The 24,490-nt window shown below is 38.7% G+C and overlaps 1 protein-coding gene across 1 annotated transcript in view; it reads right to left on the minus strand.

Annotated features, from left to right (window-relative positions):
* The window catches only part of ERMP1 (endoplasmic reticulum metallopeptidase 1), a gene marked incomplete at its 5' end in the record, with an annotated part of 52,659 nt that overhangs the window by 16,214 nt on the left and 11,955 nt on the right, over nt 1-24,490 (minus strand). Inside the window, 9 exons of the mRNA XM_082656176.1 lie at nt 3,408-3,523; nt 4,102-4,304; nt 6,409-6,561; nt 10,338-10,528; nt 10,934-11,108; nt 14,083-14,303; nt 15,167-15,379; nt 17,806-17,898; nt 18,560-18,706. Coding sequence (XP_082512302.1) covers nt 3,408-3,523; nt 4,102-4,304; nt 6,409-6,561; nt 10,338-10,528; nt 10,934-11,108; nt 14,083-14,303; nt 15,167-15,379; nt 17,806-17,898; nt 18,560-18,706 — 1,512 coding nt within the window. The remainder of the gene's footprint in view (nt 1-3,407; nt 3,524-4,101; nt 4,305-6,408; nt 6,562-10,337; nt 10,529-10,933; nt 11,109-14,082; nt 14,304-15,166; nt 15,380-17,805; nt 17,899-18,559; nt 18,707-24,490) is intronic.

Genomic DNA, 24,490 nt, shown 5'->3' on the forward strand with positions numbered 1-24,490 from the left:
ATCACTGATGAATATAAATGCAAAAATCCTCAACAAAATACTAGCAAACAGAATCAACAACACATTAAAAGGATCATACACCATGATCAAGTGGGATTTATCCCAGGGATGCAAGGATTCTTCAGTATATGCAAATCAGTCAATGTGATACACCATATTAACAAACTGAAGAAGAAAAACCATATGATCATCTCAATAGATGCAGAGAAAGCTTTTGACAAAATTCAACACCCATTTATGATAAAAACTCTCCAGAAAGTGGGCAAAGATAGAACCTACCTCAATATAAAGGCCATATATGACAAACCCACAACAAACATCATTCTCAATGGTGAAAAACTGAACAGGAAGAAGACAAGGATGTCCACTCTCACAACTATTATTCAACATAGTTTTGGAAGTCCTAGCCACAACAATTAGAGAAGAAAAAGAAATAAAAGGAATAAAAATTGGAAAAGAAGTAAAACTGTCATTGTTTGCAGATGACATGATACATACATAGAGAATCCTAAAGATGCCACCAGAAAACTGCTAGAGCTAATCAATGAATTTGGTAAAACTGCAGGATACAAAATTAATGCACAGAAATCTCTGGCATTCCAATGTACTAATGATGAAAAATCTGAAAGAGAAATTAAGGAAACACTCCCATTTACCATTTCAACAAAAAGAATATAATACCTAGGAATAAACCTATGTAGGGAGACAAAAGACCTGTGTGCAGAAAACTATAAGACACTGATGAAAGAAATTAAAGATGATACCAACAGATGGAGAGATATACCGTGTTCTTGGATTGGAAGAATCAATATTATGAAAATGACTATACGACCCAAAGTAATTTTTAGATTCAATGCAACCTCCATCAAATTACCAATGGCATTTTTTACAGAACTAGAACAAATAATCTTAAAATTTGTATGGAGACACAAAAGACCCCGAGAAACCAAAGCAGTCTTGAGGGAATAAAACGGAGCTGGAGGAATCAGACTCCGTGACTTCAGACTATACTACAAAGCTACAGTAATGAAGACAATATGGTACTGGCACAAAAACAGAAATACAGATCAATGGAACAGCATAGAAAGCCCAGAGATAAACCCACGCACCTATGGTCAACTACTCTATGACAAAGGAGGCAAGGATATACAATGGAGAAAAGACAGTCTCTTCAACAAGTGGTGCTGGGAAAACTGGACAGCTACATGTAAAAGAATGAAATTAGAACACTTCCTAACACCATACACAAAAATAAACCCAAAATGGATTAGAGACCTAAATGTGAGACCAGACACACTATAAAACTCTTAGAGGAAAACGTAGGAAGAACACTCTTTGACATAAATCACAGCAAGATCTTTTTTGATCCACCTCCTAGAGTAATGGAAATAAAAACAAAAATAAACAAATGGGACCTAATGAAACTTCAAAGCTTTTGCAAAGCGAAGGAAACTACAAACAAGAGGAAAAGACAACCCTCAGAATAGGAGAAAATATTTGCAAACGAATCAACATACAAAGGATTAATCTCCAACATATATAAACAGCTCATGAAGCTCAATATTAAAAAAACAAACAACCCAATCCAAAAATGGGCAAATGACCTAAATAGACATTTCTCCAAAGAAGACATACAGATGGCCAAGAAGCACATGAAAAGCTGCTCAACATCACTTATTATTAGAGACATGCAAATCAAAACTACAATGAGGTATCACCTCACACCAGTTAGAATGGGCATCATCAGAAAATCTACAAACAATAAATGCTGGAGAGGGTGTAGAGAAAAGGAACCCTCTTGCACTGTTGGTGGTGGGAATGTAAACTTGATACAGCCACTATGGAGAACAGTATGGAGGTTCCTTAAAAAACTAAAAATAGATTTACCATATGACCCAGCAATCCCACTACTGGGCATATATCCAAATAAAACCATAATTCAAAAAGACACATGCACCCCAATGTTCATTTCAGCACTATTTACAATAGCCAGGTCATGGAAGCAACCTAAATGGCCATGGACAGACGAATGGATAAAGAAGATGTGGAACATATATACCATGGAGTATTACTCAGCCATAAAAAGGAACGAAATTGGGTTATTTGTAGAGACGTGGATGGATCTAGAGACTGTCATACAGAGTGAAGTAAGTCAGAAAGAGAAACAAATATCGTATATTAACGCATATATGTGGAACCTAGAAAAATGGTACAGATGAACCGGTTTGCAGGGCAGAAATTGAGACACAGATGTAGAGAATTAATGTATGGACACCAAGGGGGGAAAGCCGCAAGGGGGTGGGGGTGTGATGAATTGGGAGATTGGGACTGACATGTATATAAAATGGATGACTAATAAGAACCTGCTGTATAGAAAAATAAATAAAATTTAAAAATTTTAAAAAAAAGAAGAATGGCTAAAATCCAAAAGGCTGACAGCACCAAATGCTGGTGAGAATGTAGAGCAACAGGAACACATTCATTGCTGGTGGGAATTCATACTGCCTTTGGAAGACACTTCGGCAGTTTCTTACGAAGGTAAATATATGCTTACTATACAGTCCAGCAATTGCACTCCTAGATATTTATCCAAATGAGTTGAAAACCTATTCTACACAAAAGGCTGCACACAGATGTGTACAGAAGCTTTATTCATAACTGCCAAAACCTGGAAGCAACCAAGATGTTCCTCAGTAGATCAGAAGATAAACAAACTGTGGTACATTCACAGCAATAAAAAGAAATGAGCTATCACGCCACTAAAAGACATAAAGGCACCTTAAGTGGAAATTACTAAACAAAAGAAGCCAATCCGAAAAAGCTACAAAGTGTAATTCCAGCTATATGGTATTCTGGAAAAGGCAAAACAATGGAGACAGTACAAAGATCAGTGGTTGCCAGAGGGAGGGAGGAGAGAGGGGTGAATAAGTGGAGACAGGGGATTTCAGGGCAGTGAATCTACTCTGTATGATACTGTAATGGTAGATACATGACAATATGCATCTGTCAAAACCCATAGAACTAAACAACACAAGGAGTGAACTAAGTCTAATGTAAACTAAGGACTTTAGTTAATAATAATGTATCAATGTAGGGCTCATCAATTAAAAGAAATGTACCACACTTAATGCAAAAGGGATAATAATAAGGGAAGCTGGGGGGTAGAGAGGACAATAGGGAAATCTCTGTACTTTCTGGTCAATTTTTCTGTAAACTTAAAACTACTCTAGAAAATAAAGTCTATTAAATTTTCTTTTAAAAATCATAACCAGCTTCAATTGCTTTTAAAAACACCAAGTTCTTCCTAAATTGCTGGTCACTATTATACATTTGAGGAAAAAATATACACGCGTATTAAAATTTTTAAGAAATGACAAGAGAGAAGAAAAAACTACCATATGACTTACCTGTTGCTTCAAAGGTCAGCTTTACAGAATCCCAGGGTGTCTGTTCTTTGGATACAAGTCTGAAATGAGCAGGTTCTTTTGGAGAAACTTCTGGGGCAGGAAGATACCAGTTTTTCCTATTTGGAAAGGTAACTTCAATATTCAGGTTGCTTTATTAGTTGATTTTGAACTATAATTCATGGAAGTGCTCAGAATATATAATAAACACATAAACTGATGAATATGATAAACAATGTCAGTTTCTCTGAAGCCCAGGTTATTGTGTAATAAAACCTTCCCAAAGTTAAGAACAAGGATCCTAGGTGATCTTGATTCCACTACCCATCCTATTTCTTCTCATCCATTCCTTCACAGCCAAACCATAAAAACTCCCCAGAAATAAAACAATTTGAAATTGATGCTTAGCTGCTTGCTATCTGTTAGACCAGTTAAGAGGGCTACACTTTCTAACTATTCAGCTTTCTAGAGGAAAGACTTCCTAATTTGAAAAAGCAAAATTTGGGGGAGAATAAAAAACTTCTGAGTGCTTTATCCCACAAAGAAATACAACTTCTGTAGTTATATTAAAAAGAAAAATAGTATAAACAGTACTCAACTTCTATGTTAACCAGTTAAAATAATAAAGTACTGATACAGTGATAGGACTTGAGAACAAACTAACCCCCAACTAAAAGCAGAAAAGTAATGAACCAACCTGATGAGAAAGTGCACTGGAAGATACCAAGGGAAACCACATAGGGGTGCGTTCTCCTCACAGTGAGCTCGGATGGTATCGTTGATCTCGGGAATGTGAGGTGTTATGTGAGACATTCCGGTATAATCAAACCCGTTGATCCATATTCCAGAGTCTCGTTTAACTACGTTTCCATCCAAGTCATGAAATGTTCTAGTCATATGCTGAAAAGAACAAGACTAATGAGGAAACTACTGTTTGAACTCCTTCACCCACATCCCCACCCCAGATTAACAAAAATGACTACGTGACAATACCAAGAAATGATGAGGCTACTGAGCAACAGGAACCCACCGCTGGCACAATCACTTTAGGAGACTGCTTAGATTACCTAATAAAGTTAACATGCGCATAACCCTTCAAGTCAGCAACTCCACTGCTGAATATGGACCTTAGAGAAACTCTTGCAAGGTACAAAAGTGTTGGTTCAGCATTGTCCATATTAGCAAAAACTGGAAACAACCCAAATGTCCATTAACAGTGGAATGGGCAAATAAATTGGGGCATCCTCCTATGACAGAAGTCTATTCGGCAATGAAAAATAACGAACTACAGTGACACAGATCAACCTGGAAGACTCTGACATGCTGTTGGGCAATAAGAAGTAAGCCACCAAAGAGTATATGGTATGGCCTTACCTGTAAGAAGCTCAAAAGCAGGCAAAACTATATGTTGTTGTTTAGCGATTAATACATATGTGGTAAAATAATGATTAACTCCAACCTTTAAGATAGTGAGTACTTTGGGGGTGGTAATAAGAGAGAGAGGAGCAAAAGAGTTGGGATCAAGAAGGGAATACTGAGGTTTTCTAAGATACAGCTAATGCTCTTTTAAACTCAATAGATACTCACATGATTACTTTATTATTTCTTACAAATATGTTTCTAAATTTAAATTTCATATAAAAAGTTTCTGAAAACCTACTATTTCAGATATAAAAGACATGAAAACTAGAACTCTTAAAAGTCCTAAAAGGACTTAAATACATTCTAAAAGAAATACACACACATTTCCCTTTCGGGGTGTTACATGCTAATTGATGTGCAGAGAAAAATAGGAATCACAGCTCACCACTGTGCCTAACAGAATTCTCTGAAAAGGCACCATGCTCCATCTGGAATAGCTCTATTAACAACGGAAACCAGCCTGAAGAATATCAAATAGGAAAAGAAAAAGGATTGCAAAGGGCAGGGGTAAACCACAGCCCACAGGCCAAATGGCCTGCTGCCATTTTTATAAATAAAGCTTTATTAAAACATGGCCACATTCATCTGCAGGTGTCGTCTATGGCTCCTTTCACTCTGTAGAAACAGAGTAGCTGCAACAGAGACCACATGGCTGGCAGAGCCTAAAGTATTTATTTTATGGCCCTTTATAGGAAAAGTTTGTCACCTTCTGGCACTGGGGAAGAAGAGAACCCCAAAACAAATCAGAACAGGAGTTTTTAAAAATAAAAATCTAGCTTTTCCTAATGACTACTGATGTGACTGTAAAATTTGTCACATAAAATGTATCACTGTGTCCTACAGGACTGGAAACAAAAACAAGGAATAGTTGGCTCTTTCTCAAAATCTCCTCTCTCATATTTAAGTTCAAATATATTATTACTACTTACTCAAGTCCTTGAATAATTATCTAGGTTATGACTGTTGGCTTTTCTGTTTGGCCACTCCATTCCCTCTAACAGACAGGAAGACTGGAAATAAGGGGACTTAAATTCTTTTTCCTGTTTTACACCAGCTCTAAAAAGTTTGCAGAAAAACCTGAAATCTAAGAAAGTTCTAAATCTCATTTTATTAATATCTAAGTTATTATATTTTCACTATCACATTACCTTGAACATTACCTAAGATCAGTCTTACCGCATTTTAAAGAATCTGTTTCATTTTGCCAGTTGACAGGAGGTCATATTTTTACTCAGCCCACAAACAGTTTTACAATCTGTACTTCTGACAGCTCATTATTCCATGATACATATTTGCTCTCGTTTTTCCAAGTAGGTACATTTTTGTAATTTGAACAGTAATAAGAACAACAAGCAGACATTTCTGATTCAGGCTCTTAGGAGAAGTGTTTCTAGCTGATAAGAATGCCTCTTGATGGTCTTTTCCTCACTGCCTTACACAAAATAGTCGAGGTACCAACTAACAGGTCAACAGTAGAAAAGTCACTTATGTGTTTCGAGCTTCACTGTTGACTAGTAAGCTCAAAACACCATAAGCCTTTCCTCTCCAGGATCTCAAATAGCTCACGCAAGATCGCTCTTACCTGAAGAAACACTCTCTTTGGCTTTGGACTGGCAGGGTTGGAGCTGTATGGGAAAAAAGTTCCACTGCAAACAAGGAGGAATGCAATTGCACATACCAAAGTTAAAGTTAGCATAGTTCTTTTTGTGCTTTTGGCAAGGTAGATGAAGTTAATCTAAAACACAAAACACAAAAATAGAAAAATTACCATTGGCAGAAAGGTGGCTTTACTGACTTGACATTGTAACAGGTGTTGTCAGACAGATAATAAAGGACATGTATCAGCATGTGCTACCATACTCCCAACTCCCAGTACACAAAGCACTAATTGTAAGGGATTTCCATCACAAGCCAGAGCCTAAATAAATGAGAGACGCCCCCATCTGCATGATGGTGCCTCTCTTGACAGGCAGCCAGACAGTAAGAGGGAAAAAGGCAACTGAGACAGTGTCTCTGCTCAGCCAAGAGACTACTAGAGGATGTACATCCACCATCAGTCAAACCGTGAACTTATTTTATTTCCAATTCTATCAAACCCTGTAAGTTAACTGCACAGCAGACACTATTTAACCGTACCAAACATCATGACATCAGGCTTTTATTAAAGAACCAGAGGTAAGCTTTTAAGCAAGTAAGCAGGCCTATTTCAACAAAACTCAAGTTCTAATAATGCTTTCATAATGTGCCTATGTGCTGGATTCATCTTTTAGATACACCTACAAGACTCTGCCTGTGGACCTGCACATAAGGAAAAACTGCAATAAAAGTAATTCTGCACCTGAGACTCACACAATATTGTAAATCAACTTATAGTTCACTTGGAAAAAAACCAAAAAAACTATGAAAATTGAAACCAGGGGAAAAAAGGTAATTCTGCCCTTGTCACTGCAGAGTTAACCAAGGCCAACACAATCAAAATAACAAATCTGAACTTGGGCAGGAAAAGCAAGTGGCTCTGTCTCAAGATGGGCATCCAGGAAGTCCTAAATATGTTTATATTTTTTAATTGTAATAAAGTCACTGAATTAAAAATTGCAGGGGACACATGATTATAGAATATGTCCACAGATCCCTTAGGGGTTCTGAAGGAGCCACTTTGAGAAACAATGACCTAGTCCCTGCTCCCCCTTTTGCCTTCTCCCCCTTATTGCCCACCCTCCAGGGTCAATAAGTAGAAAAGTGAAGAACATAAATGTGAAAATATTTTTACTGAGATGAAAATGAAAAATTAAGCAGATATTCATAACCTACCATATACTCTACTATATGAAACTAAGAGATTTTATATCTACAGTGTAACGATATGCCCGCCAGGGTAATCTCCAGCAAAACAGTACTGGTCTTAAGTCAAAGATCTTAATGTTTTTACACTGAAGGACAGAAATAAGAGAGTACCCAAGGATTTATGGCAGTGAGTCAGCAAAACACAATTTGTTACCCTGTCCGTCCCTCTTTCTCCTGACAGTCACAATATTTAAAATGTGGCTCCTTAGAACAGGGTCAAATATCCTGCCAAGTAATAAGTTTCGCCTCCACTGGGAGACTGGTTAAGTTTAGGTATACAGAGTCGTTTGGGTCCAAATAAAACCTCCCTGTCATAATGCTGTGGTTCCTGCCATTCTCAACCCTGTTGCTACCCAAAGTTGTCCTACAACTTCAGGTTAAGCTACAGTTTCCACATCCATATTTTTCTCTTCTCCAGGTCATGAGGCTCATCTTCTGCCTCTTCCACCCACCTTCTGGAAGAGCTTTGGTAATGGTGATAAATGAGAAGGTGATCAGAGAGTGGGAGAGAAGGAAGAAGAGAACGGCCTAGTGACAGTGTGTTTGGATCCCACTGTATCACATTTTACTGTCTTTTGTCTTAAATGTTACATCTGATACCACTCTAGGTTCCGAAATGGGTGTGAAATAAAATGAAGAGAAGCATGAAAAGGGACTATGAAGTGTCCCGTGTGCGCTGGCTCTTTCTCTGTTTCTCTCTGAGAATCTCCTCCTGATCCCGCTCCTACCAGCAGTCTCATTTAATCAGTACAACCAAGATGGCCCCAGCACAGGGGAACCCCAGGAAACCTGTTAACCGATCATTTGACAGCAATTTAATTGCTTCCTAGCAAATATATTTAATAAATCCCCAAGGACTAAAAGACAGGCTCTCTGAAGTGTGCATTGTGGTTCAATTCTCCATTACCCAAGGAGAAAAGTCTCACTCTAGTAAAAAGCCACTATCTGTAACACAGCTACACATAAGTAAGAAAATAGCGAAGAGAATGATAACCCACAGCATCAAAGGGCAGCAGAGTTATTTCACATTATAATGAACATTAAAGTATTCCAAGAGCCACTCTCCAAAAGTAATTTAGAAGGTAATAAACTTTAATCTGCTTGCTTATGGTTTCCAAGATTTCCATGCTTTTGGGGTCATTTTCAATTTCCACAGTGAAGTTTTCAGGGTTCATTTTGTCCCCTTCCCTATGGAACAGAACTGAAATGCCCCACATTCTGATCATCTTTTATGAGCATCAGTAGCTTTCATTCATTGACTGTGATTTAAATACACTGCAGGGGCGGGGGGGGGGGTCCAGTTCATAACTCAGCTGACTCTAGATTACAACCTAATCTACATGTGATGAAACTACATCTCCTTTAGTCCTCACAACAGCAAACCATCTATTAAGATATACAGAGGATTTAAAGCCTTAATATTAAAACCAAAAGAAGTAAACCCTGAAGGCAACAAAGAACATTTTAGAATTTTCCATCTATCCCTGCAAATACCAGTAAGGACTAAATCATAATATTAAAAGTAAGATGGCTGCAATGCTCAGATTTCTTTCAGAACTAGTACAGCTGATCTCAAACAATAGCGTGCATAAGAATTACTCTACAGGGCTGTATACGCAGTCACACATGCAGCTGTTTATTTGCCATTTAAGGGACTTGCATGGACAGCACTGACGACGCACGTGGTACTTGTATCTGCTGTCCCTAGACCCTAGTCCCCACATGAGATGCCCTTTACTATATCAGTGTGAAAAAGCTCACTATTCTCTCCATGAAGGAAAGAGCTATAATAGTCATAGCTACTTTTTCTATTTGGTACCCTAGCCTCAAATCTCAGAGTGTACCTACAGGTATTCAATAAATACTTCTTACTCTTAGGGACTGCAATGAAAAGAGCCACAAAACAGAGCAGCCAGGCCTGAGTCCTGGAGAGTGCCGACACCACGCCAAGGGCAGCACTCTGCCTGGAGCTTGCTCTAACAGAGGGCAGTCTGGTTGTCAACTCTACATCATGTCTTTTCTTCCCTCCGGAGAGTCCCAGGGAGGAGAAGCAGGGATGGCACAGGTAGGACTCGCCCAGTGAGGGCAGAACACTGATACAGTAAAATGACAAGGCCTGTAACATGTATTCATTACTTGGTAAAGGAAGGCGTGTTTGGGTGTTGTAAGTGTATGTCACTCAAGGACACAGACTCATCAGTGACCTTGGCTGCGCCAGCACCAAGGCAGGTAAACGACAAGGGAAAACTCCTCATCAGAATTAGTCTTCCTTCACTAGCTCTAACAGCACCAATGAAACTACCATGTATTTATTAACATTTGCCTCTAATTAGTAAGTTCAAAACACACTCTAAAAATTCACCACCAAGCAATCTCTACCACTTCTCACTTGGTATTCGTTCCACACATTCAAATTCAGGTAGTTTGAAAGCTATTTGAAAAGAAGTATAATCAGAGGATTTGGGAGGATGAGGAAGCAAAAATAACAACCACCCCCCCTTCTACATTTTATGCCCATACCGAACCCACAATATGCAGAGTCATTCACCATTTCTTTTGCTTAATAGTAGAATCAACACTATTTCACAGGATCTAGCATGGCAAAACTCATCATGTATTTATATATAAAATGAAGAAGGAAATTTAAAAAAATTTTTTTTTCCTTACAAAATAGGATGAGAGAATCATTGTACAACCAGCCAAAATAGAAGCCAGCACGACATCAGGTGGAATTTCCGAACCACTCCTCCCAAGGATAGGGGTAAACATCTCAAATACGGCCCAGATGAGGTACAATGCATAAAGATAAGGAATAAACATCCCCAAAAGGTAAAAGGCAATAAATTTTCCTCCGGCACCTACAGAAAAAGAGAAAGAAAACACATCTCTGAAATTCTCCAGTGAGATAACAGCTTTTCATAGTCCTGGTATACCTTCGCACCTAACAGAAATTAGGTTAGCTCTGACTCTTGCCCTTTTGGTACATGTTATCTTAGTGAGATAAAACACTTTGACTTAGGGTAGAATACAAATAAGAAAACAAAGTATGTAATATATTAGCATGTGCTCATTTACATGAGAATGATGGGGTAGGTATAAGGTGTAAGATAAAAATCTGTGTGATCTGAAAGTTAAAAAAAAAACAAACAGCAACAATTTAGAAAGCCTACCCAAAAGGATCAAATATGGAAATAGTTCCTGGAAGCCTTATCTTATGTATTTTAAGGTATTTCCCATTTGTATCACAACCAAAAATACCCTACCATGCCGCTTAAAGTCCTTGTGCACGCAAAGCTTTGTGAGCAACGGGAATGCCACCCAGACAGCGCTAATAAATGCCGAGCAGAGCCCTTGGTAAGTGAGAGCTGTAAGGAACCCACAGTGCACAAACAGAGAGACGTCAAAAAATACTTCTCCCAGATACTGGTCACTGGCATTCTGAAAGAAAGAAAATATACAGGTCGTCTCATTCATGGGCCATTCATAAAGATCTTCTATTGTAGTGTAACTTCCACTGCTCCAAAAAGCTATATTTTGTTTGGAGCAGGGTCTATCCTTTAAACTTTAAAGTAAACACTGACAAAGCTACCTCCTATCATAAAGTAATAAATTACTGCACAGGAAAGGGGAATTTAACAAGATGGGGGTAAAAACATCATTACTTGTATATAATCTGTGCTCTCCCTCCACCGGGCTGAAAGACCTTTGGAAATGTTCTAAAATAGAAGAAAGGACTCTCCTAAAAACATTCACCTCTGTAAGCTCTTTTATTCATGCAACTTACAAGGAATGTCAAGCAAACTGGAGAAATGACCTATGTGAAGGCGGCTGCAGCGCCACCAACAGCACAGCTTGAGAACTGCAGGACCTTTAGAGCACACAGCCATGGGGGGTTTTTGCTCGATTCCTGAGTCTTTTCTATCTCCAACTGGTCTTGTAGCACAACTTTGCCCCCATCCTGGATTCCTGGTGGTTTCACGTTATAAAATTTGATCTACATTTTTTGAGCTCTGAAGTCTGAGGATTCCTGTGCAGCACCTTGAGTTCTTCAGAAGAAAGTTGCCATATGAACTTAATACATTTTAACGTCTGCACCAGCGATTCTATTAATGTAAACATGAAAGTTATAATTTTAGTGCAGAAATACCAAAACGGAAATAGATATATTTAAGCTTTTCTCTCTCCTCTGCCTTCTCATTTCTGTATAGTCCAGGGCATGTTTGTTATAAGGGTCCCTAATTCAAGAGCTCAAAAGAGTTTGTCACATGTTTTCAAAACAAGTTAAAGTTCACTTGACAAACCTCCTTTGGACAATGAAAGACAGGCTATCATCGTTAAATAATTAGATGTTCAACACTGTTAATCAGGAGTCATGGTCTTTAAAAAGAATGAAATAATCCTTAGGATTCAATTTGAAGCCAAATTCCACTCAGATATTTAAAAACAAAGATCTCAACAATGAAGACTGTAATAACTGAAAATGTTTTACATTGTTCCCACATTGTACCCAAGTCCAAACATCCCTCAAATCTAGTTCCCCTCTCCCCGTCTCTATTATCCCTCTACCCCTTCCAATCCATTCTGTACACTGTTACCAGTGTGTTCCTACTAAATACAAATTCTCACACTCAATATCCTGCTTAGAAATTTTAAATTGTGGCCCCACTGGTTTTTAGGGTCATGCTCCAACTTCACCCTGGCCTGCTTTCTCAGTTATTATCTTATCAACCTCATCTTCACCACACTGAACTTTTTACTGACTGTGAGCCAAATGCATCTTGTACATTCCCACCTTTGCCCATCAACCTGTTCTCTATCTGGCACACTTCTACTCAGGCTTCAGAAACCCAGTTCAAATGTCACCACCTCCTTCATGAAGCCTTCCTGACTTCCACAAACAGAATTCATCTCTCCTGGCCCTATATTCCTACAGCACTGTTAATATATCACTCTACTTCACTTCGTCCCAATGTACTGAAACCCCTGTGGTTTCTCCATCATTTCATCCCCAAATGAAACTGTGAGCTCCTTAAAGAAAAAGACTATGTCCTGAATCTCTGTACCAGACCTTAGCATGGAAGCCCACTAGATACTCAAAGACCATTTGTGAAATGAAAATAAAACACACTATTCTTTACATTGTGCCTTCAGCCCGAAGTTTTGTAATCAGACAACTGAAATCAGTCAAAGTAGAACTTTACTAAGCATTTCTGTCTTACCCTCTACTGCACCCCAATGCCGTATCAATGACAGTCAGCCACGCTCTGACTAATTACATACCATTGCACTAAGAATAAGCATGTGAAATTGAGCCCCATGGTATCATTCTTTTGGAGACAGAAGCCACTAAGATACAAGCATTGGCTCAACCATAAACAGATGGCTAACCTCAAAGAACCTTTCTTCAGTAGGGCCCGAAACACAGAAGGGCTCCTCAGATCATATCCCAACATGAACTGAAACTGAGACCAAGGTTCAGGTACCAAAGACATCCTTGTGAAAGGATGCTGTATTATAGTCTTCCATGTCTCCATTCTAATCCCCAGCAGTACAAACCGAAAAAACAGGTGTACACTGGCCGTCTTGAAAATGACGGAACTAAGAAAGATTTTCCCTTTAACTCTCTTAGAAAATCAGAAACCACTGCTTGCTCTCTCACTGTAATTTATTTTTAGTCCTATTATCTCATAACCCTAATACCTAATTTTGTTTTTACCAAACAAAATACAATGGTATACAGTTGAAACCACAACAATATGGCTATATTCTCTAAGTCAGCATAAATCATTTTGGAACCCTATGTACCTCCCCTTATTCTCCTTAGCAATATGTCAGTATAACCCCCAGACCACAGAGGCATGCTGACAGAATCTGCATCAACAACATAAAAGTTAAAAAAAAAAAGTGAAGGAAACTGAAAACTTTAAGCGCAGTTTTAAGCGCAACGTTCATTCACACAGCAAACACTTACTGTGTGTTAGTGCTGTTTCAGACACGGCCTAAGCACAGGGGACAATGAACAAAACAATCCATGCCCTCAAGGAGCTTACAGTCCAGTGGAAAACAGAGCTATTCAAATATAAATAATTGGGTGATCCCAAGGAAGGCTGGTAGATTAAAGAGCATGGTTACAAAAACCGCAGACTCAGGAGAGGCAAAAGGCTATGCTAACACACCTTGCTGTCACCAACACCGCAAACTGTTTGCAGCTTTATAACCTCATTTGAAGTCTGCTACCTGCAGATTGAGAAGCCTTCCAGAAAGTCAACACAGATCTGGGAGTCAATTATCTATAGCCATGCCAAACAATCTGTGATAGCTCAGAAGGCCAATCACAAGGAACACCCACCTGAGTTTGTCTTCAATCCTAGAAGGCAGCAAAAAGAAATCAATAAATATGCCCAACACTTACCACATAATGAAATCTTTTTGCGAGGGTATGTATGAATATTATTTTGGCAACAGCTGCAGTTCCATACAGACAAACGGAGACGTAGAAGTGGTTATACCATGCGAGAGACTGTCCAATAAGAGAGACGAACACTGCTATAATGAGAACTGTAACCAAGCTAGTAAACCAGCTTATCAGAGTGATGCCAAGTCCACAGAAGAAGTCCTTTGTGTAGGTAGCAGCTAATTGAAAGAAAACAAAAAGTAGAGATCACCGTCTTTATCAAATCAATTTCATAACCAGTTAGTAGAATTAAAGGAGCAAACATTAAAATAAAATTCACCATTGTAATTGAAAATACTGAAATTTCCTAGGGGTAAGGTTTGTTAAACACTACACAGGGAAAGTATCAGTGAATAAGATTCAAGTATTGACATCTACTCAGAGTCCGTGCGTACAAACGACTCAAAGAGATAAGTCTTCAGGAGCAGTTCAGATATATTCCTGGCTAGAAAAGTGGGTCGTCTTAATCTTCATCACCTTTGGGATGCTTTGTGTATTGAAATAACAGCAGAAATGGAAGGCAAAGTTCCATGTAAAATCTTACTAAAAGAAGCTAACACAGGAATAGAAGTAGCATGAGAAAATAACCAGTGATAAATGAGTATTTAAATTGCTGCTAAATATTTTATCGGATAACAGCACACACCAACTTAGAGTACAAAACATAGTAGAAGGAGACCAATTTAACCAGAAGACGCTCATTTATATTCCAGAACAGTGTGCTATTGGTCTGTAGTGTGGACAAGACTTTTTAATGGGACTCTTCACTAAAAGTCAATCTTTACAAACCATTTTCCACAAGCTTTTGTGGTACTTCTATGAAGTGCATAAGTACGTAAAAATTGCCTGCTTCACCATGACTAAAAGTATAATGAGCATATCAACCTGATACTCATTTACAAATTTCTTACAACAGTATAAATCAAATATTATTTTTCTTAAGATTTTTAACTTCTTGGAAAGATATAAGCAAAGTGACTAAAAAACTTCAGGCAAATTCCATACCCGTGCCAGTACAGTAGTTTTAAAGGAAAATACTTACTCTTATGTTGGGGCTGCAATAATTTCTTTCCCAGGTATAAAACAACAGCCATTACCACCATGTAGTTAATTATCAAGCCAACACGAGAGGGGTAGGCAATGACAAACAGGCCAAGCACATCAAAGAAGACCATGTTTCCATGTTGATACTTAGAAGAAGAAGCCAACATATCAGATGTAGCTAGATATTTAAGAACTGCTAAAATATTGTCACCTATCAGTAAAAAAAAAAAAAGAAAGAAAGAAAAGAAAGGTAACAAAGTTGAATAAACCATCCACTGTTAAGAGTAAAAAAATACCTAGAAAGACTGTGAACAGAAATAGCTTTCTACCATCCTACTGCTCTCCCCCACTTTTCTTACTAAATATCTCAGATAAGGTCCATGCCCCCTACTCTTGTTTCCTCTCCACTTCAAAGCTCAGTGACCTGGTCTTCATCCTTTCTCTTCTATTTATTACAGCTACTCCCTGATCAGTTCTACCCTCGCTGTTGACAAATCCAGTGGCTGTTTCTTAGTCCTTCTTCATTTAATATATACTTAATGTAGCAGACACCGCTCTAGATACCAAAAATTCAGTGGGGAACCAAGAAACTCATGAAGCTCACAAACACCAAACAAGTTATTACACGTGTGTTAAGAATAAGGAATTTCAATGATATCCCAATTAAAAAAAGAAATAAGAAGGAGAGAGTCCCCTAAAAACATATCACGGGAGACTAATGGAGTGGAGTTTGAGAAGTCAGGGAAGCACTCGAGGAAGTGAAATTTACAGCTAAAGGATGGACAGGAGCTACATCGGGGGAGAGACTGTCCAGGCTGAGACTGTTCATCTGTGTAGATGAAGGCTCTGAGGAGGGCAAGTTCCAAATACAGGGTGGAAAAAAAGTCCGGAATGAGTAGAGAGAGTATTCAACAATGAAACTGGAGAGCCGGGAGAGCCATTATCAGGCAGAATCTGGCACATCAGATGCCGTCACAAATATCTGTTATATCAATCAATGACTAAACGAGTTTGAACTTAATAATGAAGAATTACAAGAGGACATGAATGATTGGCATTCCTTCCTGCTGCTCATCCCATTGACTTTCTCTTTCCACTGAAGACACCACCTCTGTCTTACTGCGGGATTTCTTTCATTGGCTCCTCTGTCACACCTTAGAATGTGTCTTCCTCAAAGCTCAAGTTTAGTCCTCTACCTTTGCTTCCCTCTTCCAAAAACCATTTCCATTCTCCATACTTCTGTGGTTTTCTCTATGCCTTTAATTTCCAAACCCAGAAATCCAGTTCTGTCATGAGCTCTAACAGTGTATCTATATTTTCATCTGGTCAGTTCAGACACCCTCCGTCTTACATCTGACAGACTTCAGTCCCCTTCCCCTCTTCATGACTGCTCTGGATGGGGGCCTCCTTCCCGTGTTCCCATAATGGTCAATGGCATCATCTTTCCCACAGCCAGCTAGGCCTGATGCTGCCCCTTGCTGCCCCTTTTATCTAATCTGTCAAGTTCTGTTGAATTTACATTCAAAATATACCTAATTTTCTATCCCCTTGCTTTCATTTCTATCTTTGGTCAACACCCCAGTCTATGTCCCTTACTATTCCACACGAAAATTACTGTTGGAACAGCCCTGACTCTTGGCTCTCTCCCCGTCTCCACCATCCACTCCACACTGCATCACCAGACTGACAGCATTTTAAACCATCATTCATTCGTGTACTCAGGCCTTTAATGAGTCCTTATTCCTACAGCGTCTTCTTGCTGATTTTTAAAGCTTTCTACAATTTTCTCTACCCTATACACTTATACCTCATTTCCCTCTATTTCTGAAAATGCAACCTCCATTCTCTGACAATCTACTCACCAACAGCCCCTCATACACAAACACACCCTACTCGTGCTGTGCTCTTACTTGGGACATCCTCTCTTTTCCACTGTGCCAAATCCCACCAACTCTTTTTAAGGCTCAGCAACAGACTCACCTCCCCTGACTACTATGGATCTCTCTGGAAAACACTTTAACTCCCTTGCCCCTTGTCCTGACACCTGTCCTATAACCCACTCACTGGCCCTCACCACTCAACCTTGGATCAATGTAACTTTTCCAGACCTCGGCAAGTTGCCCAAAGATGTGCTTGTGCCACTTGCAACGTATAGCTTCCATTTTGGCTACAGGCTCATCACTCAGCAATCCGACCATAACCCTGGGTCAACACCCTTTCAAATTCCTCATAATGAATAGTCTTATGTTCTTAACTGCTAAACTAGATTTCAAGGCTAAAATTCAAAGCCTCATCTAACTCCAAAGCCCCACCTCATTTACACCATACACTGCCTCTCTAATGCACAAGACACAGAATATTTATAGGTTTACAGGTCATCCATTGTATTCCATCTTAATATCAAAAGTCTAAATTAGGGGCTTCCCTGGTGGCACAGTGGTTGAGAGTCCGCCTGCCGATGCAGGGGACGCGGGTTCGTGCCCCAGTTCGGGAAGATCCCATATGCCGCAGAGCGGCTAGGCCCGTGAGCCATGGCCACTGAGCCTGCGCGTCCGGAGCCTGTGCTCTACAACGGGAGAAGCCACAACAGTGAGAGGCCCGTGTACTGCAAAAAAAAGTCTAAATTAGAATACCAACCTGCTCGCTGAATGGAATCTGTTAGAATTCTGTCCGCTGTGTCATACTTGGTGTGATAAATGTATCCATTCTCAATAAAAGCTAAGTCTATTCCTAAGACATACAGAAAAAAAAAAAAGTCATTTTAAAGATTAACCTTACTTTAGGCCCATTTGTTTAATGTATTAAATTCCTGAAAGACAAAACATCAAAGCAGTGACATGATTGCTTTGTCACATTCATGAATGCATGATGTAAATTCTCTTCCAAATTCTCACAGAACCAATAGTTATGGTACATAATTCAATACATAATGACTGGGGCATTACAATTCACACAGCAAGGGGTAGGAATATTGAGCACGGGAGGTCATCAAAACTTTGCCATCGACATCCTTGCCAGGCCAGACCCAAATTTTAACTTCAAATAAGCTGTACAAGCCCCCAGGGCAGTTGGCACAGCAAGATAACAATGAAAAAGACCCCTGAAGGATCTATTACCATCTTTGGGGAATGAAGTGCTAACCAGTTCTCCCCTGTTCTGTCACACTGTGGGCCAAGATGACATGTTCTAGAAAAGGGAAGCATTTAACTTAGACTGGAGTTTAAAAGAAAAAGAAACTATCAGGGTCTCTCTTTCAGTAAGTCAAAATATGCAGTTTTCACATAGAGAATTTGCTCTCAGAAAATGCTGCTCACTCACAAACTTCCAAAATGTAAAACTTGTTTTTGATTAATCATTGTCACAAAAAAGCCCGTAACGACTGACAGAATACCTGGAATGTTCCCAAAATCCCTGTAGATACGAAAGTCAGTATCTGAAGGAATGATTCCACTCTGGAAAACCTCCTGAGCCACCACGGAAGCAAAAGGGTGTTTAGCTGCTGAAACATAAGCTTGGACCAACCAAGGATTTTCAGGACCTGAAATGAAACATGACAACATAATACAAGGTTAATCTGGTAAATATTTTTAATATAGTAATTTTTTAAACACACCTGAAATAGTTACTGTGGTGATTTGGGGAGATAGGTCAAGAGTTTGTTTTTTTTAATCCTATTTTCTGTATTTTCCAACATTTCTTTGATAAAAGTGTATGACTTTTTAGAATGAAAAATAACCTTTAAGAAAACAAAATTGCTTTCAATTATAAAATAACAGCACTAGGGCTTCCCTGGTGGCGCAGTGGCTGAGAGTCTGCCTGCCGATGCAGGGAACACGGATTCGGGCCCCGGTCCGGGAAGATCCCACATGCCATGGAGTGGCTGGGCCGTGAGCCATGGCCGCTGAGCCCGTGTGTCCGGAGCCTGTGCTCCGCAATGGGAGACGCCACAACAGTAAGAGGCCCGCATACCGCCAAAAAAAAAATAATAAAAAATAACAGCACTATAAAAACTTTAAGTTTAAAAATGAAAAACCACTAAGATAACTATCATCATTTTTCTATTTTCTTACAAATGTATGACTGTGTGTACATAGCTGTACTGATAGGGTATATATACTCTCTACATTGCTCTTTCACTTAACAGTGTACTAAATGCATTTTCCTATGTTGCTAGATATTACAATGATCATTTTAAGAACTGCATAATCACTGAATATATCATAAAGTTCCTTACTACTATAAATTTTTATCATTGTTAATAATTCTGCATTAACATCTTCATGTACATACAGCTTTCTTCAAATGTGGGAGTTTTTTCTTTAGGATAGCAAGATAAATTGTATTACTGTTCCCAATTATTCACTCCTCCCTCCCATATAACTTATAATGCCTCCCTGGGGAAGTAGCACATACATAAATTGCTTCAGTCAATTGATTGTGAATGGGAGAGAAATGAACTTCAACTGACAAGACTCTGAAGAACCATCACATGGTCCATCTCTCCCATTAACTTTGGCCCTGAGATTAAAACATCCCTGATGAGGGCTTCTCCTTCAGCCTAGGTCTCAGAATGAATAAGACACGTGCAACATAATAACCATGGGATGTAGCTGCAGTTACTCAGGAACCAGAATGTAATGCAAGCAACAAATAAGCCTTTGCTATTGTAATCCACTGAGATTCAAGGGTTGTATATTACAACTAAATTTACCAAAAAGTTGTCTGCTGTAGACAGATCAAGTAACTGTATTTCAGGAAATCTAAGAATATTAACATTTTTATAACTTTATAAACAGATAATCAATTTGCTTTCCTACAGAAAAAAATAACCATAAACGGTGGGGGAGGGAAGGGGTGGAGAAACACTACAGAACCAGACACCCAAGTGACCCAGAGACTGGAGTTACCAGGCATGGATTTTAAAATAAATACTATTAATTATTCAAAAACACAGATGATAGCAAGAATTTCACTAGACAACTACAACCTATTAACAAAGAGAGAGTGAGAGACATAGTCAAATGGAAACCCTAGAACCGAAAAGCATAATAATTGATGTTAAGAATTTTAATACATATATAGTTTAATACAAAGTTAAACACAACCGAAGAAAAAAATATAGATCCAGAGAATTAAAGCACAGAAGGAAACAGGGATGGAAAACATAGAAATGCTTATAATACATATGGGATACAGTGAAAAGGTCTAACATGAGTAACTGGAATCTCAGAGGAAGAGGAGAAAGAATGGAGTAGAAGCAATGTTTAAAGAGGTAAAGGCCAATAATTTCCCAAAACTTAAATACCAAGCTATGAATTCAAAAAGCCCTACAAACCCCAAATAGGATAAATATTTTTAAAAAAACCTACTCAGCACCAAGATCTTTGCTTCTGAATACAATTATCCACTAAAAGAACCAGTTCTCCCTAGAGACATGCCCAATTCCAGATCTGAGCCCAGGAAAATACTGATAAGTGGGATCATCTTGTGCCAGAAAGTAAGAAGGTGCTCAAACAAACATGTCAGAGACATGTCAAAGAGACAGGCACCAGCTGAAGGGGCTGCCACTGGCCTAAACTGGAACAATTCATGCATCAAAATGATTATAACAGAATATAAAATCCATAAAATAAAACATACATGAAACACTGAAATAAATACACACAAGAGAGAAGAGAAAGCCTTCCTTCTAGCGAACTCCAACTATTAACTACAGACGGAATGACAGACCCAGAAAACAGCATCTGGCTAACATTATAGTAAAAATGCTTTGGGGCAAGAATCATCAATGACTGCTAAAACTAGGATCAAAGTTTCACAAGAAACAGGATATCTACACAGCTTCAAACTATTTATTACAAAGGTGTAACTTTACAAAGTACAAAAACCTGGCAAATATAATCAAGTGATAGAAGGTTAACACCGTCAGTAATCAGACACACATTACATGCTTCTGATGTGATGCACTGAGAAGAACACAAATGTAAAAGGAAAAAGAAAAATGATGGTGGGGAAGATTATCAAACCATATCATGTTAAAATATTAAAATATTATTACTATTACAATTAGATATTAATAAAGTTTTATGATTAAAATATTAAAACCACATTGAAAAACAGGTAAAGCTAAACTATAAAGGAAAGAAAGTAATGATCATAAAAATTAGAATAATGGCTAACTTTAGATGAGAGGGAGGGAGTTGTATTTGTGAAGGGGCAGGTGGAAAACTTCTGGGAGGGTGTAGCAAGAGTCTATCCTCGGGCTCCCCTGGTGGCGCAGTGGTTGAGAGTCCTCCTGCCGATGCAGGGGACACGGGTTCGTGCCCCGGTCCGGGAAGATGCCACATGCCGTGGAGCGGCTGGGCCCGTGAGCCATGGCCGCTGAGCCTGCACGTCCGGAGCCTGTGCTCTGCAACGGGAGAGGCCACAACAGGGAGAGGCCCGCATACCGCAAAAAAAAAAAAAAGTCTATCCTCTTTCACACGTGGGGGTTAGAAGGGTATTCACTTTATAATAATTAAGTTCACACTGATATTTTTTATGTGCGTGTTATATAATGACTGTGATGTATCAAAATACATCTGACATTTGATCCTGGATTGGAACTCAGACTAAAAAACAAAACAAAGGATGTTATCAGAACAATAGAAATCTGAATATGTACTGTTTATTCACTAACAGTTTGTTTTTTTGGGTTTTTTTTTTTTTGCAGTACGCGGGCCTCTCGCTGTTGTGGCCTCTCCCATTGCAGAGCACAGGCTCTGGACGCGCAGGCTCAGCGGCCATGGCTCACGGGCCCAGCCGCTGCGCGGCATGTGGGATCTTCCCGGACCAGGGCACGAACCCGTATCCCCTGCATCGGCAGGTGGACTCTCAACCACTGCGCCACCAGGGAAGCCCTAACAGTTTTATATTAATGTCACACTTTTTGAGTGTGATAAATGTACTGTTATTGAAGGAACATATCCTTGCTCTTTATCTACTGAGATGATTATGCTGAGATTATCAATTGAGATGGTTTTTCTCCCTTACTCTGATAATGTGGTGAACTACATGGAGTGACTCAAATATTAAGCCATCTTCATTTACCATTAGTAAAACTGCAGGATGTAAAATCATTCCACAAAATCATTTGCATTTCTATACACTAATAATGAACTATCAGAAAGAGAAATTAAGAAAATAATCCCATATCCAATTGCATCAAAAAGCATAAAATACCAAGGAATAAATTTAACTAAGGAGGTGAAAGAAATGTACACTGAAAACTTTAAGACACTGATGAAAGAAATTGAAGATAACACAAATAAATGGAAGAAACTGTGTGCTCACAGACTGGAAAAATTAATATTGTTAAAATGTCCGTGCCACACAAAGCATCTAGAGATTCAATGCAATCCCTACCAAAATTCCAATGGCATTTTTCACAGAAATAGAACAAACAATCCTAAAATTTGTATGAAACCACAAAAGACCCCAAATAGCCAAAGCGACTTTAAGCAAGAAGAACAAAGCTAGAGACATCACACTTCCTGATTGCAAACTATATTACAAAGCGCTAGTAATGAAAACAGTATAATACTGGCATAAAAAAAGAAACAGATCAATGGAACAGAATAGAGTTCAGAAGTAAACTCACATATATATGGTCAACTAATTTACAACAAAAGAGCCAAGAATACACAATTGGTGAGGGACAGTCTTTTCAAATAAATGATATTGGGAAAACTGAACTGCCACAAGCAAAATAATGGAAAGGGACCACTATCTTACACCATACACAAAAATTAACTCAAAATGAGTTGAAGACTTGAACATATAAGACTGAAATCAGGGACTTCCCTGGCGGTCCAGTAGTTAAGACTCCGAGCTTCCAATGCAGGGGTGGCGGGTTCGATCCCTGGTTGGGGAACTAAGATCCCGCAAGCCATGTGGCCAGAATAAATAAATAAATAAACTTTAAAAGACTGAAATCATATAATTCCAAGGAGAAACCATAGGCAGTAAGCTCCTTGACACTGGTCCTGGTGATGATTCTTTGGTTTTGACACCAAAAGCAAAGGCAACAAAAGCAAAAAACAAACAAATGGGACTACTTCAAACTAAAAAGCCTCTGCGCAGCAAAGGAAACCATCAACAAAATAAAAAAGGCAGTGTACTGAATGAGAGAAAATATTTTCAAATCACATTTCTGATAAGGGGTTAATATCTAAAATATAAAGAATTCATACAAATCAAGAGCAAAAAACCCCCCAAACAATCTGATTGAAACATGGACAGACAACCTGAATAGACATTTTTTCCAAAGACGACAAACAGATGGCCAAGAGGTCCCTGAAAGGTGCTCAACATCACTAATCATCAGGGATATGCAAATCAAAACCACAGTGAGATATCATCTCATACCTGTCAGAATGGCTATTACCAAAAAGACAAGAAGTGTAAGTGTTGGTGAGGACGTGGAAAAAAGGCAACCCTTGTGAATTTGGTGGGAAAGTAAATTGGTGCAGCCACTATGAAAAACAGTACTGATGTTCCTCAAAAAATTTAAAAATAGACCTACTGTATGATTCCACTTGTAGGTATTTATCCAAAAAAAATCTAACTCAGAAAGATATCTGCACCCCCATGTTCACTGCAGCATTATTTACAATAGCCAAGACATGGAAGCAACCGTGTCATCAATGGATGAACGGATAAAGAAAATGTTTGTGTGTGTGTGTATACACACACGCACACAATGGAATATTATTCAGCCTATCCTAAGTGAAATAAGCCAGACAGAGATAGAAAAATACCATACAATCTCACTTATATGTGGAATCTTGACCAAAAAAAAAAAAAAAGAGGACTTCATAGATACAGAGAACAGGCTGGTGGTTGCCAGAGATGGGGAGGTTGGGAGATGGGTGAAATGGGTGAAGGTGGTCAAAAAGTACAAACTTCCAGTTATAAAATAAATAAGTCATGAGGATGTAGTGTATGTACAGCATGGTGATTAAGTTAATAATACTGTCTTGTATACTTGAAAGTTGCTAAGAGAACAGGTCTTAAAAGTTCTCAGCATAAGAAAAAAAATTTGCAACTTTATGGTGATGAGTGTTAACTAGACTTACTGATGATCATTTTGTAATATATACACATTGAGTCACTATGTTGTACACCTGAAACTTAAAAAATCTTGTATTCCTGAAATAAGCTCAACTTGGTTGGAAAGCATTATCTTTTTTGTATGTATATATATGTACACATATACACATACACATAACTACACATATATTGCTGGATTCAGGACCAGTGTTAATAATATTTTATTTAGGAT

The sequence above is a fragment of the Grampus griseus genome, assembly GCF_964374135.1.
Source record: "Grampus griseus genome assembly, chromosome: 6".
In the NCBI taxonomy this organism is placed as follows: Eukaryota; Metazoa; Chordata; class Mammalia; order Artiodactyla; family Delphinidae; genus Grampus; species Grampus griseus.